Genomic DNA, 16,569 nt, shown 5'->3' with positions numbered 1-16,569 from the left:
ATTTAATTCCACAGATTTATGAAATGACATTTTTAACAAAATTATGCAGCTTTGTTTCTAACAGAAAGACTGGCATCTAGATGTCCATCCATAATGGACTATAGGGGAAAAAAAGTATGGTGCACCCATACAATAAAACACAATGCAGGGATGCCTGGGTGGTTCAGCAGTTTTGCATCCACCTTTGGCTCTGGACGTGATTCCAGAGTCCTGAGATCAAGTCCCACATCAGGCTTCCTACATGGAGCCTGCTTCTCCCTCTCCCTGTGTCTCTGCCCCTCTCTATGTGTCTCTCATGAATAAAATTTTTAAAAAATAAATAAATAAAAATAAATGGATTATGTAAATACATTGCCAGTCCAAAAATTAATTTTCTAAAAAGATGTTGGAAAAGAAAAAACTGGGACGCCTGGGTAGCTCAGTGGTTGAGTATCTGCCTTTGGCTCAGAGCATGATCCCAGAGTCTCAGGATCGACTCCCACATCAGGCTTCCTGCATGGAGCCTGATTCTCCCTCTGCCTGTGTCTCTGCCTCTCTCCTAAATAAATAAATAAAATCTTAAAAAAAAAAAAAAAAGAAAGAAATCAAGAGTATCTTAGAAAATCAATGACCTTTAGCTACTGTAATAATTTACTCCTTTTTTAAAAAGTAGGCTCCACACCCAGTGTGGAGCCCAACTCAGAGCTTGAACTCACAACCCAGACATCAACAACTGAACTGACTCAAGTTGGATGCCCAACTGACTGAGCCACTTAGGTGGCCCTGGTCCACCTTCTTGTATCATTAACTGTGTCTGTCTTTCTAGGAGAAAATAAATATTAGACTCTTCAAATAAATGATTTATTGAACTCAACTATCAGAGTAAAGAGAACCAAGAGACCAAACTGGCAAGTAAACTAAAATAATGTACAAAAATAGGACAATCAGGAGTTGATTTTAGGATCTCAAGTTACTATTTAATAACTATGGTTTTTAGGGAGACTGATTTATCACATCATTCCTCATTCCATCATTCCTCAGCCACAAAACTAGCATGGGGTGGGTGGGGAATGTGGGTGGTTCAGTTAACTAAAGGTCTGCATTCAGCTCAAGTCGCACTCCAGGATCAAGCCCTGCATCAGGCTCTCTGCTGAGAGTCTGCTTCTCCCTCTTCCTGACCTTCCCCCACTGCCAGCTCATGCTCTCATTCTCAAATAAATAAAATCTTTAAAAAAAAACAAAACAACAACAACAAAAAAAACTAGCATGGACTATTTAAAGACTCATAGAAAGTTCACAGCAAGCCAAGTGTTATATCCACAGCTGTAGCTAGGTGCTCAGCAGCTGAGGCATGTTTTGGCATTCCACTTTCTTCCTGAAAAATTCTCTACCTCCACTGATTGAGCTAGAATCTTTGCTTTACTGTTTCCCAACACAACTCTCTCCAACAGAATCAACATTTCAGGGAAAAATGATGGCATTACCATCCATATTTACTTAAAACCCAGTTTTCAAGGCTTTCATTGGACAAAGTGTTAGGACACAGAAGAAAATATAAGCTGAAGATCTCTGAGGACAGGGACTGAATCTTTCTCTCCTTGGCAGCCCCATGGCATTTAGTACAGTCCCTGCATCTATCTAAGAGCACCACGATATAGTGGTTAAATAAATGGCTTCCCCTAGACTAGGAAAGGGCTGTATCTATACTGCTTAATTTTAAAACTAGATTCATGTATTACTCACATAAAACAAAGTAAATATGAATAAAGGGGGACCCTCTGTCTTTGTGTGTATTATAGTAGTACTGGCCACTTTACTGTTCAGTCTCGTATTACATTCCTTCTTCTTTATTCCTATACAATCATTTTTCCTGCAAACTTGGCTTTCATGAACAGCTATGGAACCAACTAAAAATGGAGATTATAAAATCATGCATGTAAGAACACATGGTGGTTTTATACGTGCTTTTATAGTCCCTCAGTCAATTCTCTTCTCGGTAGACAAAGATAAGGCTGTCCTTATTTTACAGATGAAACAAACTCAAAATCCAAATATGAACAGCCCAATGTTACACTGCTTCTGAGCTGGAGATGAAAGGAAGCCTAGGGATAAACACTTATGTCTTCACTTACTACACTTCTTTTTTTTAAGCTGTATTTATTTAGGGACACCTGGGTGGCTCAGTGGTTGAGCACCTGCCTTCGGCTCAGGTTGTGATCTCAGAATCCTGGAATCAAATCCAGCATGGGGCTCCCTGTGGGGGGCCTGCTTCTCCCTATGTCTATGTCTCTGCCTCTCTCTCTGGGTCTCTCATGAATAAATAAGACCTTTAAAAATAAATAAATAAAAACAATAAAGAGACCAGGAAGACACCCATGGAACTAGAGGTGGCGATTCACCAAATTAGAATTACTCTAACCAGGAGCGCATGTAAAATCTTTGGAAAAGGTATGCGCTAACCTGATGAGAGGTGCAAAGGAAAAGAATCTCAAAGTGAAAGGACCAGTATGGACGCCTACTAAGACTCTGAGAATCACTACAAGAAAGACTCCTTGTGGTGAAGGTTCTAAGACTGGATCATTTTCAGATGAGGACCCACAAGTGACTCCTTGATCTGCACAGTCCTGAGATTGTTAAGCAGACTACCTCCATCAGAATTGAGTCTGGAGTTGAGGTTGAAGTCACCATCACAGATGCTTTTTTTTTTAAGACTTTTTAAAAAAGATTTATTATGAGAGACAAAGAGAGAGAGGCAGAGACACAGGCAGAGGGAGAAGCAGGCTCCTCGAAGGGAGCCAGATGTGGGACTTGATCCCGAATCCCAGGATCACACCCTGAGCTGAAGGCAGACGCTCAACCGCTGAGCCATCCAGGCATCCCAATCACAGATGCTTAAATCAACCTTTCTTAATAAATTGTCTGAGAAAGAAAGAAAGAAAGAAAGAAAGAAAGAAAGAAAGGAAGGAAGAAGGAAGGAAGGAAGGAAGGAAGGAAGGAAGGAAGGAAGGAAGGAAGGAAGGAAGGAAGGAAGGAAGGAAAGAAAGAAAGAAAGAAAGAAAGAAAGAAAGAAAGAAAGAAAGAAAGAAAGAAAGAAAGAAAGAAAGAATTTGAAAGCTATTCATCTGAAGGGCACCTGGATGGCTCATTTAGGCAAGTATCCAACTCCTGGTTTTGGCTCATGTCACCAGATCGAGCTCCATGTCTCACTCCTCTCCCTCCACCCCACCAACCTTGCTTGCACATGCTCACTCTTAAAAAAAAAAGAAAAGCCTTACCACCTACATATATAAATAAATAAAAGTATTTACAAAAAACAAAACTATTCATCTGAAAGAAATAAAAACTATTTCTGGAGTAAGGAAGATAACTTCAATGGCTGAGAGTCAATCAAATGTCCTCTCAAAAGGTGAACAAAAATACTGAGATGTACTTGAAATTAAGAATTTCTTTTTTTTTTTTTTTTTAACTATGTCTGCCCTTCTTTTTAAGATTTTATTTATTCATGAGAGACCTAGAAGGCAGAGACATAGGCAGAGGGAAAAGCAGAATCCTTGCAGGAGCCCAATGTGGGACTCCATCCCAAAACTTCATCATCACACCCTGAGCCAAAGGCAGACGCTCAACCACTGCACCACCCAGGTGTCCCTGAAATTAAGAATTTCAAGTTCTTTTGAAATTTTACCAAGATAGAAGCACCAAGAAAACAATGAAACCATACAGGAGTTGTTTTTTCACCCATGTCTGGCTTTATATGATAAATTTGTTCCTTAAAGTATACATCACATTCTCTTAAGTTGAATTGCATTTAAATGATTGAGCTACAAAAAGTAACTTTTAAACACAATACATTGACCACATACCCTCACAGACTAAAGACAACATACAACCTAGACACAAACAGGTTTACCAACTGAATTCCACTTAGTTGCTATTCCCCAGAAATTAACAATTCTGGAGCTATTTTCTGAGTACCCTAGGAAGTAAGTAATTTGTGCATTATATGAGTCAGGCTTACTACCCCTTGGCAAGGGAAGGGTTTTACAAACAAAAAGGAGAAAGGCTAAATTAACTTTTGGGGTGGAAACATTAGTATACTCATGGTATCTATTATATACAGATACAAGTAGAAAAAAGTTAGATGTGTGTGTATATGTAAATATATGTATATGTATCCATTTCCTAGCTCTGTCCATTAAAACAATCTAGAAGCAATGATTTAGCAATGAGCACACACAACACCTAGATATTGATTTCAAAATAGGGATCCCTGGGTGGTGCAGCGGTTTGGCGCCTGCCTTTGGCCCAGGGCGCGATCCTGGAGACCCGGGATCAAATCCCACGTCGGGCTCCCGGTGCATGGAGCCTGCTTCTCCCTCTGCCTCTCTCTCTCTCTCTCTCTCTCTCTCTCTCTGTGACTATCATAAATAAATAAAAATTTAAAAAAAAATTTCAAAATAATCTCCATTAACAAGAATTATGAGAACATCTTGGAGAAATGGCTGATTTCAAGGCTCAGGTAGAAAGGGAAGATAATAAATATTAAGAAAAATAAGGGGGGGCACCTGGGTAGCTCAGTGGTTGAGCTTCTGCCTTTGGCTCGGGTCCTGGTCCTGGGATCAAGCCCCACATCGGGTTCACCACAGAGAGCCACTTCCCCCTCTGCCTAGGTCTCTTGAGTCTCTGTCTCTCATAATGAATGAATGAATATATGAGAAAAGGGGTGGCAGGGGCACTGGATGGCTCAGTTGGTTAAGCATCTGACTTCAGTTCAGGTCATGATCTCAGGGTCCTGCGATTGAGCCCCACATGGGGCCCTGTGAGCAGCGAGGAGTCTGCTTCTCCCTCTCTCTATGCCCCTCCCCCAGCTCATGCTAGCTTGCTTGATAGCTCTCAAATAATGTTTTAAAAATAATAAATAAGGGGGATCCCTGGGTGGCTCAGAGGTTTGTTTTGGTGCCTGCCTTCAGCCCAGGGCCTGATCCTGAGGTCCCGGAATCGAGTTCTGAGTCAGGCTCCCTGCATGGAGTCTGCCTCTCCCTCTGAATGTGTCTCTGCCTCTCTCTCTCTGTCTCTCATGAATAAATAAAATCTTAAAAAATAATAATAAATAAATCTTAAAAAAAAATAAAATAAAAATAAATAAATCTGGGATTCCCTGGGTGGCTGAGAAGGTTTGGCACCTGCCTTTGGCCCAGGGCGTGATCCTGCTGACCCGGGATCGAGTTCCATGTCAGGCTCCCTGCATGGAGCCTGCTTCTCCCTCTGCCTGTATCCGCCTCTCTCTCTCTCTCTCTCTCTATGAATAAATAAAATCTTTAAAAATAAATAAATAAATAAATAAATAAATAAATAACATACACAATAAATAACAGACTATAACCTACTAAAATAAGAACCCACATTAATATATGTAAATAAATATGGTTAAGGAAATGCTCTGTAATAGAATATTAACTAGTAAATAAAGAACTAATAGAAATAGAAAATCATAGTCCAAATATCATAGTAAAAATTGACTCAGGCAAGCATTATCAAAATAGATGCTAAAACTAGTAGGCAAAAGTTTGATAACAAGATATTTATATAAACTCAGTATCTCCCCCCCCCCACATTAATTCTTACTCATTAAAAAGGAAATTAACTCTATAGTGGAGAAACCAAGCAAAGTTTGATAACAAGATATTTATATAAATTCAGTATCTTCCCACATTAATTCTTACTCATTAAAAAGGAAAAAATATTAACTCTATAGTGGAGAAACCAAGCAGACAATGTCTTAAGCAAGTGATCAAACATCAACAGTCCTGGGCAAATGAACATCATGTGCCTCCTGATATGGTGCACTGAGAAGGATCTAATTTCCCTTTGTGATACTCCTGCCAATATGTAAAATCTGAATTTATTCATAAGGAAAACAAATTCAAATTGAGGGACATTCTACCAAAAAAAAAAAAAAAAAAGGCCTACATTGTTAAAAAGACTCAAGGTCACAAAAGATAAGACCAAAGGATTCTTCCAAATTGAAGGAGACTATAGAGACAAGAAAACTAAATATGATATATATCCTGGATTGGATCCTAGACTAGAAAAAAAATTTTTTTTCCTATAAATAACATTATTGGGATAAATGGCAAAATTCAAATACTATTATTAGATAATACTATTATATCAAGAGTATTTCTAGATTTTGATAAGTATATTGTGGTTATATAAGAGAATGGCCTAGTTTATAGTAAATATACATTATATTATTTAGGGTAAAGAGTTATCACAGCTGTAACTTACACTAAAAGGGTTAAGAAAAGTAATAATACACAGTAAAAACAGAAACAGAAAAATAGTAAAGTGTTGACATCTGAGGAATTAAGGTAAAGAACAAACAGGAATTTTAATACTAGTCTTGCAACTTTTTCTTTTTTTTTCCAAAGATTTTATTTATTTATTCACAAGAGACAGACAGAGAGAGGCAGAGATATAGGCAGAGAGAGAAGGAGGCTCCATGCAGGAATCTTGATGTAGGACTGGATCCCCCAACTCCAGGATCATGCTCTGGGCCGAAAGCAGGTGCTCAATCGCTGAGCCACCCAGGCGACCCAGTTTTGCAACTTTTTCTTAAGTTTAAAATTGTGGGGCAGCCCCAGTGGCTCAGCGGTTTAGGGCTGCCTTCAGCCCAGGGTGCTATCCTGGAGATCCGGGATTGAGTCCTGTGTCGGGCTCCCTGCATGGAACCTGCTTCTCCCTCTGCCTGTGTCTCTGCCTCTCTGTGTGTGTGTGTGTGTGTGTGTGTGTGTGTCTCATGAATAAATAAATAAAATCTTAAAAAATAAAAAATAAAATAAATAAATAAATAAAATAAAATTGTGGCAAAGTACAAACTTAAAAAGAGTACAAAAAGTTTTTTATAATGCAAATCACCATCCTTGTATATGTTTGTGTTTTTCTAAAGCACCTTATAGTATCATGTAGCAAACTTAAGAAGAGGTTAAGGGTATAGATAAAACCACTTAGCCAGAGAGGCACCTGGCTAGCTGGGGTGATCCTGAAGTTCAGGGATCAAGTCCCACATCCAGCTCCCTGAGGAGAGCCTGCTTCTCCCTCTCCCTTTGCCTATGTCTCTGCTTTTCTCTGTGTCTCTCATGAATAAATGAATAAAATCTAAAAAAAAAAAAAAAAAAAAAAGAAAAGAAACAAAAACCACTTATCCAGACCAACCAACCAAGGGAAAATTAAGGTGAAGCATACAAAAACTGGAGCTGCTGACCCTAAGCGGCTGGAGAATGAATGCTGGAGAAACTAAAACCAACATCACACCTCTTCCCCTACCTCCTTACCACTTAGAACTTCCTTCTCCTAAACCACCTCTACCTTTACTCTCAGTCATAAAGAGGACTTGCTTTATGCCTGCCTTTACTCCCTTCAAGGTTGGCTCCAATTCTCTAGAGGGAAATAAAATCAAAGATATAATCACTTCCTCAATATTAAGGACCAAAAAGCCTTGCCACATTTTTGGTAAAGAAAAATGTCACTAGTATTTTAGATTTTATAGAGAGGAGAGGCACGGAGCAGGTAGTGGTAAGAAGAGTGTAAAAACTAGCTTTAAAAATACATAGGAGGGAAAAAAAAAAAAAAAACATAGGAGGGGATCCCTGGGTGGTGCAGCGGTTTAGCGCCTGCCTTTGGCTCAGGGCACGATCCTGGAGACCTGGGATCGAATCCCACGTCGGGCTCCCGGTGCATGGAGCCTGCTTCTCCCTCTGCCTATGTCTCTGCCTCTCTCTCTCTCTCTCTCTCTCTCTCTCTCTCTCTCTCTCTGTGACTATCATAAATAAATAAAAATTAAAAAAAAAAGATAACTCTAAGTCATTTCAGGGCAGAAAGTTGTCTGCTATATTTAAAAATAAATAAATAAATAAAAATAAAAAATACATAGGAATTACAGAAAACTGTATGATTAGTGTAGTTCTAGGGATATAAGGTAAAAGTGAATAAATCTGTGCCATCCAATGTCTGTTCTCATGTGTCTTTGAAAAATTAAAAGCAGGCATGAACTCTGCATGGAGATGGCTAAGTTAACAAAGGAATAAGGTAAACATTTGTAAGAGAGGAAAAGGTCAAAGTAGTGTGTCAAGGGAGCTGTGCTATGCCTGGTATTAACATTGCAGTTGAGCTGCTGGGGAGGTCAGATTACATATTTGTCGCCATCAGCTAATTTAATTGAAAGGTCTAGCCAACTCCAAAGCTATAAATCCAGACAGAAGGATACCTAGCTCTGGGTTATTCTAAATTATACTTTGATTTCTGCATTGAATTATGGCAATACAAAATAGAAGAGTAGAACCAAATCTTAAAGAGCCACATTCCAAACTAAAGGTTCACTGTGTAAGTCCATATACTATGTTGGATGATCCATATTTGACAGCTCCTCATGGGGCCATGCAAAATTAATATGGACATTTTTGGGGCTTTTGATGTTCACTGCCGTCATCTGTTTTCACTGCTAAGATCAGGAAACATATGGGATAAATTGGTAAAGGATGCTGAGAATTCCTGTTGCCTTTTTTAAAAAATTCATCTCTAAGGCTAATTCAGGATACCTCAGAACAATATCAAGACCTAGTATAGTAGTGTTCTCTAGATGATATTCCAATTCCTAGGACTTTTTTTTAATAAGAGAAGATGTTAGGGCAAGACAGTTGCTGAAGATAGATGACAGGAAATCACGTATCTTCAGGGAATACGGGGATCCAAGGAATACGTGTCTAAAAACCTCCAGTCAGTAAAAAGGAACAGTGGGTTAGTAAAAAACAGTGGGTTTTAGACTCAAGTCTCAATGTAAAATGAGTGAACTCAACACGAGGATTGAACTAAGTTTGAATAGTGCATCTGCTACTGATTTAACTGTGTGACCTTGGGCAATTTATGTAAGTTCTCTGAGCCTTACTTCCTCATCTGTAAAACAGAGATGCTAACTCCCTCCCGAGGTTGTTCCAAGAATTACATAAAATGACATATATGAAAAACACCCTTCAGAAAACCTAGCAAAGACCCTCTTTTTAAAGAATTTGACTGGACTTAAAAGTCCAGCTCACTTGACATATCTGCAATGGACTCATTTCACAAGTTTAATTTATGGTACCCCAGCCTCTATAATTTCAGATAGCCTCAAGGCCTTCAAGGAGCTAGAGACAGAAACCAGAGATGAAGGCAAAAAGCTACTTAACCAGCCATAATAAAACCCAGAGACAGGACCTGTCACTTGTACATATACTAGCTCATATTGCACATGGGGCCAGTCAGTACAGGGATAATAATAAGGCCTCTCTTCTTGGTAATCTTACCAAAGCAAAAACAATAACCAGGGAGATACTGTCCCTCATTAAGCCTTCAAGCTTTCATAAATTTGAAGTAAATCTTTATAATTCAGTGACTGTTTTCTATACTATTAGGTTCAAAACTATACTTTAAGGAATGAGGATAAAACTAGCAAGTGAGAAATCTTTTTTCCACAGCTCTTTCCTCTCATTTTTTTCTTTATCCTGGAAGAGGTATGAATTTAGTGAATTAACTCATTTTGATCCTAGTACTGCATTCATTTCTTGTATACTATCTTTTAAATGATCTTTTCGGGGACACCTGGGTAACTGGGCGATTGAGCGGCTGCCTTTGGCTCAGGGCATGATCCTGGGATCCTGGATGGAGTCCTACATGAGCTCCCATGGGGTTCCCAGTGGGGAGCCTGCTTCTCTCTCTGCCTGTGTCTCTGCTTCTCTGTCTCATGAATAAATAAATAAATCTTTCAAAAAAATTGTTTTAATTACTCTCTACCAAAATAAATTAACTAAAAAAATTAAAATAAATTAACTAATTAATTAATCTCTACACCCAACGTGGGACTCCAGCCTACAACTCTGAGATCAAGAATCGCATGCTCCACTAACCAAGCCAACCAGATGCCCCAGTCAACACATTTTTTTATTTTTTATTTTATTTTTTTTTAAAGATTTTATTTATTTATTCATGACAGAGAGAGAGAGAGGCAGAGACATAGGCAGAGGGAGGAGCAGGCTCCATGCAGGAAGCCCGACATGGGACTCGACCCCGGGGTCTCCAGGATCACGCTTTGGGCTGAAGGCAGCATGCCACCCAGGCTGTCCCAGTCAACACATTTTATTTTATTATTATTTTTTAACACATTTTAAATAAGAGCTATCATAATGTTAAGAGCTCAAGCTCTGCTGTCCGAAAGATCTAGACTTTTAATCTGGGCTTGGTCATTTATTAGTTCTGTAACTTCTGAGTCAGTCACCTAATTTGTAAAATCAGGATATACACCCACCTAAAAGACTGGAGGATTAAAAGGCAAAAGGTAAGTGCATGATATCTGTCCCAAAATAAACATTCAGGGGATCCCTGGATGGCTCAGGGGTTTAGCGCCACCTTTGGCCCAGGGCATGATCCTGGAGACCCAGGATTGAGTCCCACATCAGGCTCCCTGCATGGGGCCTGCTTCTCCCTCTGCCTGTATCTCTGCCTCTCTCTCTCTCTGTGTCTCTCATGAATAAAATAAAATCTTTAAAATAAAAAAATAAGCATTCACTATTAGTTATTATCATTATTAGGCAAGAATTGTCATTTATAGATTAAACAAAGTCTCAAAACTTGAAAAACTTCCCAGAACTGGGGCTCAAACCCAAATTTGCCTGCAAATTCTTCTTTTTCCATTATGATTAACAACCTGTCTCATGTATCTCTGCCTTTTTGAATAGGCTCCTAATTGCAATTTAACTGGTCTTAATTGTGTGGTCATAGATTATGGTGCTTCTAACTTGTGGGGGGTTTTTTTTCCCTCATCCAACAGTTTGGAGGAAAATGACTAAATGCATCAGTGTGGCATAATAGATAAGGACCACAGGAGAGGATAAGACCCTCTCACTGTCAGTATGCTCACCTGGGGTAGCCTTCCACCTTTCCATCTGATTTGTTGCTTTTAAAAATCTGCTTACAAGGGGTGCCTGTGTGGCTCCGTTGGTTTAGCATCTGCCTTTGGCTCAGGTCATGAGCTCAGAGCCATGCCTCAGGCTCCGTGTTCAGTGGGGGGGGGGGGGTGGGGGGGGGTGGAGGCGTCTGCTTCTCCCTCTCCTTCTGCCACTCCTCCTGCTTGTACTGGGGTACACATGCAGGCATACTCTCCTCTCAAATAATAAATAAAAATCTTTAATAAATAAAGAAGGAAGGGATCCCTGGGTGGCGCAGCGGTTTAGCGCCTGCCTTTGGCCCAGGGCGTGATCCTGAAGACCCGGGATCAAATCCCACGTCAGGCTCCCGGTGCATGGAGCCTGCTTCTCCCTCTGCCTATGTCTCTGCCTCTCTCTCTCTCTCTCTGTGACTATCATAAATAAGTAAAAATTGAAAGAAAGAAAGAAAGAAAAGAAAGAAAGAAAGAAAGAAAGAAAGAAAGAAAGAAAGAAAGAAAGAAAGAAAAGAAAAGAAAAGAAAATCTGCTTACAAGGGAGTGGCTAGCCAGCTCAGTTGGAAGTGGAAGTCATGAGTTTGAGGCCCATGTTGGGTGTAGAAGTTAAATAAATAAACTTTATTATTTTTTAAGATTTTATTTATTTATTCATGAGAGACAGAGAGAGACGGGGGGGGGGGGGGGGGGGGGGGTTGGGGAGGCAGAGGCACAGGCAGAGGGAAAAGCAGGTACCAAGCAGGGAGCCTGACATGGGACTCGATCCCGGGTCCCCAGGATCATACCCTGGGCTGCAGGCGGCTCTAAACCACTGCGCCACTGGGGCTGCCCATAAATAAACTTTAAAATCTGTTTATAAATTGGGCTCAGACAAGTATCTTTGTTTGAAGAATGTACAGGATGAGTGAGCTCTGAGTGAAAGTTTGAGATGTTAGGCTATTAACAAAATATACAAGCTTCAATCATAGTCATGGTCCCAGCAAGAAAGATAGCATACTCCAGAGTAAGGATAATTCAAGGAGGGGTTGTTTTTTTTCCAAGGAGGGTTTAAAAACAGGATTATCTGGAGGGTATTATGCTGAGTGAAGTAAGTCAGTCGGAGAAGGACAAACATTATATGTTCTCATTCATTTGGGGAATATAAATAATAGTGAAAGGGAAAATAAGGGAAGGGAGAAGAAATGTGTGGGAAATATCAGAAAGGGAGACAGAACGTAAAGACTGCTAACTCTGGGAAACGAACTAGGGGTGGTAGAAGGGGAGGAGGGCAGGGGGTGGGAGTGAATGGGTGACGGGCACTGGGTGTTATTCTGTATGTTAGTAAATTGAACACCAATAAAAAAAAAAAAAATAAAAAAAAAAAAAATAAAATAAAAACAGGATTATAAAGGTAGATTATCACAAGGGATAGTTGTAGTATCCTGAGACTTGAGAGAACACTAAGCCAGAGGACAAAGCACATAAAAAAAACTTTCCAAATCCAGAAGGAGCAAGTCCTAGAGTGGATCTCCTTTAGAGGAATAGCAATCTTCATTCAAAGTACACAACCATAAATAAATAAATAAATTAATTAATTAATTAATTAAAATAAAATAAAATAGGGATCCCTGGGTGGCGCAGCGGTTTGGCGCCTGCCTTTGGCCCAGGGCGCGATCCTGGAGACCCGGGATCGGATCCCACGTCGGGCTCCCGGTGCATGGAGCCTGCTTCTCCCTCTGCCTGTGTCTCTGCCTCTCTCTCTCTCTCTCTCTGTGACTATCATGAATAAATAAATAAAATCTTTAAAAAAAAATAAAATAAAATAAAATAAAATAAAATAAAATACACAACTAGAGACAACATCCATAGGAAGGGATCAGGGAAATGAAAATTCCCTAACCTCAGACAGGAAGGAAGCTCTTGATGTAGTTCCTATAGGTAAGTTGGCCTCTCAGAGCAGAAAACAGGCAACAAATGGAGAGAAGAGGGAAGCCTGGGTGGCTCAGCGGTTGAGCGCCTGCCTTTGGCTCAAGGTGTGATCCTGGATTCCCAGGTTCAAGTCCTACGTCAGGCTCCTTGCATGGAGCCTGCTTCTCTGTCTGCCTGTGTCTCTGCCTCTCTCTCTCATGAATAAATAAATAAAATCTTAAAAAAAAAAAAAGTGGAGAGAAGACCAAATGGAAGGTACCTAATTCAATCTCCAGGAAGTCTTTCTGGTATACTTTCACATCTCTTCTTTTATGTTATTGGTCAAATGCCAGATAAGGAAAGTGTTACTGAACATGACAATTCTCACCCCTTTTAAATAGTAATGCACAGGGCCTATCTACCATATTTGTTTTGTTTTGTTTTTCTACCATATTTGTAATCAAGTTGTCACTAGTAAGTATGGTCATTTACCATTTTATTTGTAACTGTTAGAATTTCTTGAAGGTCCAATGACTTCTATACCTTTCTCCATGCTTATGGACTTTCCACTTACCTTGTTAGGCAAAGCAAGATCACAAAAATGCAGATACTAAAACTCTTAAGGAACTTACATTTAGGAGTTTATATTCTTAGATAACTAAGAAGGCAGAATGAGGTAAGTGTCATCAGAGAGAAAAGAGCTGTGGTGCTGTGAAAAGTTCTGGAATAGGCTTCCTTGCCATCTGGCCCCTACCAGTAACAACTCCAGCCAGAACTCACTGTTATCCTATTAACAAGGTATACAAGCTTTAATGGGGTTCCCTGCAGGTCCAGATCTGGATAACTACTCACTAAACCCTCAAAAGAATCCAAGTATCCGCTCAGTATCAAAAGAGGTCTACCTCTCCTCCTCCCGGAAAAAACCCCTCCTTAGGCCTGGTTCAAATGTCACCTCCTCACCTAAACCTTACTTGGAACCTTAAAGAACAATTAGTTATTCCTACCATGTATTCCCAAAAGACTTTGTTTCGAGCACTTAAAGAACTTTATCCACAAAGAGGTGCCAAGGCCCCTACTAGACTGTGAAATCCTAAGTCTTACTCATACCCATAAACGGCATCCAAAATAGTGGGTCAAGCACAGTGTAAGTACTCTACATATATTACCGTATAATTACCATATATATTATCAATCATCACAAAACTGCAAATGAAGCAGAAACTCCCATCAACTCAATTTTAAGAGATGAGGAAAATCAAGTGCACGGAAAGGTTAAATAATGTACCCAAAGTCTCAAAGCTAATAGGATTGGACCCTAAGATTTCAACCTAGGCACAACTCCAGAAGTGAAATCTCAACAGACCTCAGGGGTTGAGAAGGTCCCACTACAAGACCAATGGTCCCCATCCTCAAGATGCATAGTTATCATTCACACCAGGGTGTAAAAAGACGATATTGGAACTTCTACTTATATTTGTTTTAGCTCATCCTCTGCAAAATGTCTATTTTTGCACGTGTTATAAAATGTACATAAAATAGACTACAGTTAGCACTGTAATTGCAACTTAAAACATTCACATGTGTTCATACTGAACCCTATCTACTGATAGAACAGTAAAAACATTTGAAGCCAATGCTCTAGACTACTTCCCCCAAGGACTCTGAGCTCCTTCATTCTCTGCCCAGCACTTCAGTTAAACACATTAGCCAATCAAGACTATAGGTAAGCTCTTAGAGGCAAGTGCCTGCTTTATTCATCTTTGTAAGCCCTACATTAGTACAGGCCCTAGTGCTTAGCAGATGGTCAATGCTGAATCCAACTGTATCATGGAAACCTCACTGAAAAAATCCTCTCGATATTTTAATGCAATTTATTATATGCTTCCAGATTAAAAGAAAAAGTGTATTAAGCATGCTAAGAATGTAAACTAGAATTCTATTAGGAACACTAAAATCAATCAATCTTTGTTACATAATAGAGCCAAAAATTGTACTTGAGGGTATATTTTAAACTGAAAATTGCATAAAGCAGATATGGACATAAAAAATTTAAGTTCACAAAGCCCTTTCACTTTATGAGATGGTGCATCTTAGACCCTAAAGGGTCACCTCTGCCTCTCTCTCATTTTAAGTTTCGAGAGGAAAGGATCAAACTATCAAAAGCAGCAACTGCAGGCCTGACTATGAAGAGGCGTTGCATACCTACTTTCCATTTCTGTAATCCAACTTTTAATGAGTATCAAAGAGAGGAGGCATAAAGCCTCCCTTTTATATGAAAGACTGAAGGCTCTGAGGCTAGATCACAGGGTTCCCTCCATTCCTCAATTTCATCTGCTGCAAAATAGGCATATTCAAATATTTAACTCTTATTTATACTACCACCAGGATTAAATGAAGAGAAAACAGGCAAAATGGACTTACCTGTTTCCTCTTTTGCCTTGTCTTCCCTCTCCCCAGATCAAACTCAAAAGACTATGTGTGGTATATTCAGTTTTTTGCTATATTCCCAGGGCCGAGAATGGTACTTTTTACTTAATGATTTAATAAATATTACATGAATAGAATGCAAAACGCCCGATCAAAAAATGCTACCAAAAAAAAAAAAAATGCTATCACTGCTACTGTAACCAGAAACAATTAAAATTTTACTGTTATTAAGAGATACCACCCCTCCCCCCCCAGGATCTCAAAATTTCTAGGAGGAACACTAGACAAATGCTGGAATGGAGAAATGGAGGTAAGAAAAACAAGTGGATCATCATAAAGCAGGACCAACCTAAGACAAAATCTTAAAACATCTGTTTAACAACCAGAGCGCAATTTCGGGCTTTTCCGAGAGAGGTTCACCCTGGATAAGGTTTATCAGCGATTACAATAATAACAGTTTTCACCCTTGTGTATGTCCCAGCCTGGGCCAAGCGTTCTACTGGCCCCACAAAAGCCAAGAACCCTGGCGTGGGTTGTAGGGGTGGAAATACTCTTCACACCCCCATTTTGCAGAAGAAAGAACTGAGGCTCAGAAAGACCCAAGGTCACATCCCCTCAGCGGGGGAGCCAAGACGTGAACCCAGGCAGTCTGATCCCTGAGCCCGCACTCAACAGGCCCCCTCAGAGGCCATCCTCGCCTCCTCCACCATCCGCCACACACCCCTTGAAATTGGGCGTGTGTAATACTTACCCAGAGTCGGACTTAGTGGCCCCAGCGCCGGGAGAACAAAACAATCCTTGTCCGCCGGTAAGTCGGACAGACTCCGGCAGGGCCTGGGCTCCGAGGCCGCGGTCCCCACAGCTTAGCTCACATCGCGAGCCCCGAGCCCTCGGGGAGACGCAGGAAGCGCCCGGACGGCCTCGCGCACCCGGGAAGGCCCGGCCCGCCGCGTGACCTTGGATCCGCCGCCCTGCCTCGAGCCTCAGTTTCCCCAACTCCGCCTCGCGCCGGGGGCCTCTCGGGAGCTCGCGCTTGTGGAGCAGAAGGCCCCTCACACGCCCCCCTCAGCCTCCCGCCTTCCCGCCCTGCTTACGCTGGAAGGCGGCCGCTCCAGGGACGCCCACCATCGCCAAGCGCCTCCACCGCGCGGCTCCCGCTTCCACCCGCGGCCCGGGTTCCTCACGGGCGCCGCCGCGGGACCTGAAGCCCCGACGCTCGCCAGCCACAGCACAGGCGCCGCCGCCGCAGCCGCCGTTAGGCCGCGCGCCGCCCCGCCCCCCGGCTGGCTCCGCCCCGCCCGCCGGGC

General features: G+C 41.0%; 1 protein-coding gene and 1 pseudogene across 4 annotated transcripts in view; one reads left to right on the top strand and one right to left on the bottom strand.

Moving 5' to 3' along the window:
* Window positions 1–16,529, bottom strand: part of CBFA2T2 (CBFA2/RUNX1 partner transcriptional co-repressor 2) — a 146,909-nt gene extending 130,380 nt beyond the window's left edge. For 2 of the 4 annotated variants that reach the window (XM_049100532.1, XM_035705921.2), the window contains exon 1: window positions 16,357–16,503. Coding sequence is in view for 1 of the 4 variants with exons in the window: in XM_035705918.2 (XP_035561811.1) it covers window positions 16,357–16,390 (34 nt within the window). In the remaining 3 variants the exon portion in view is untranslated. Of the gene's footprint in view, window positions 1–16,013; window positions 16,239–16,356 lie in introns of those variants that run through there. The other 2 variants (XM_035705918.2, XM_035705922.2) reach the window with 2 other exon arrangements.
* LOC118352293 (40S ribosomal protein S20-like) lies at window positions 1,877–9,470 on the top strand (annotated as a pseudogene).
* Window positions 16,530–16,569: the final 40 nt, after the last annotated feature.

This window comes from Canis lupus, chromosome 24, assembly GCF_003254725.2.
Source record: "Canis lupus dingo isolate Sandy chromosome 24, ASM325472v2, whole genome shotgun sequence".
Lineage (NCBI taxonomy): Eukaryota > Metazoa > Chordata > Mammalia > Carnivora > Canidae > Canis > Canis lupus.
This window is presented reverse-complemented; position numbering and strand designations above follow the sequence as displayed.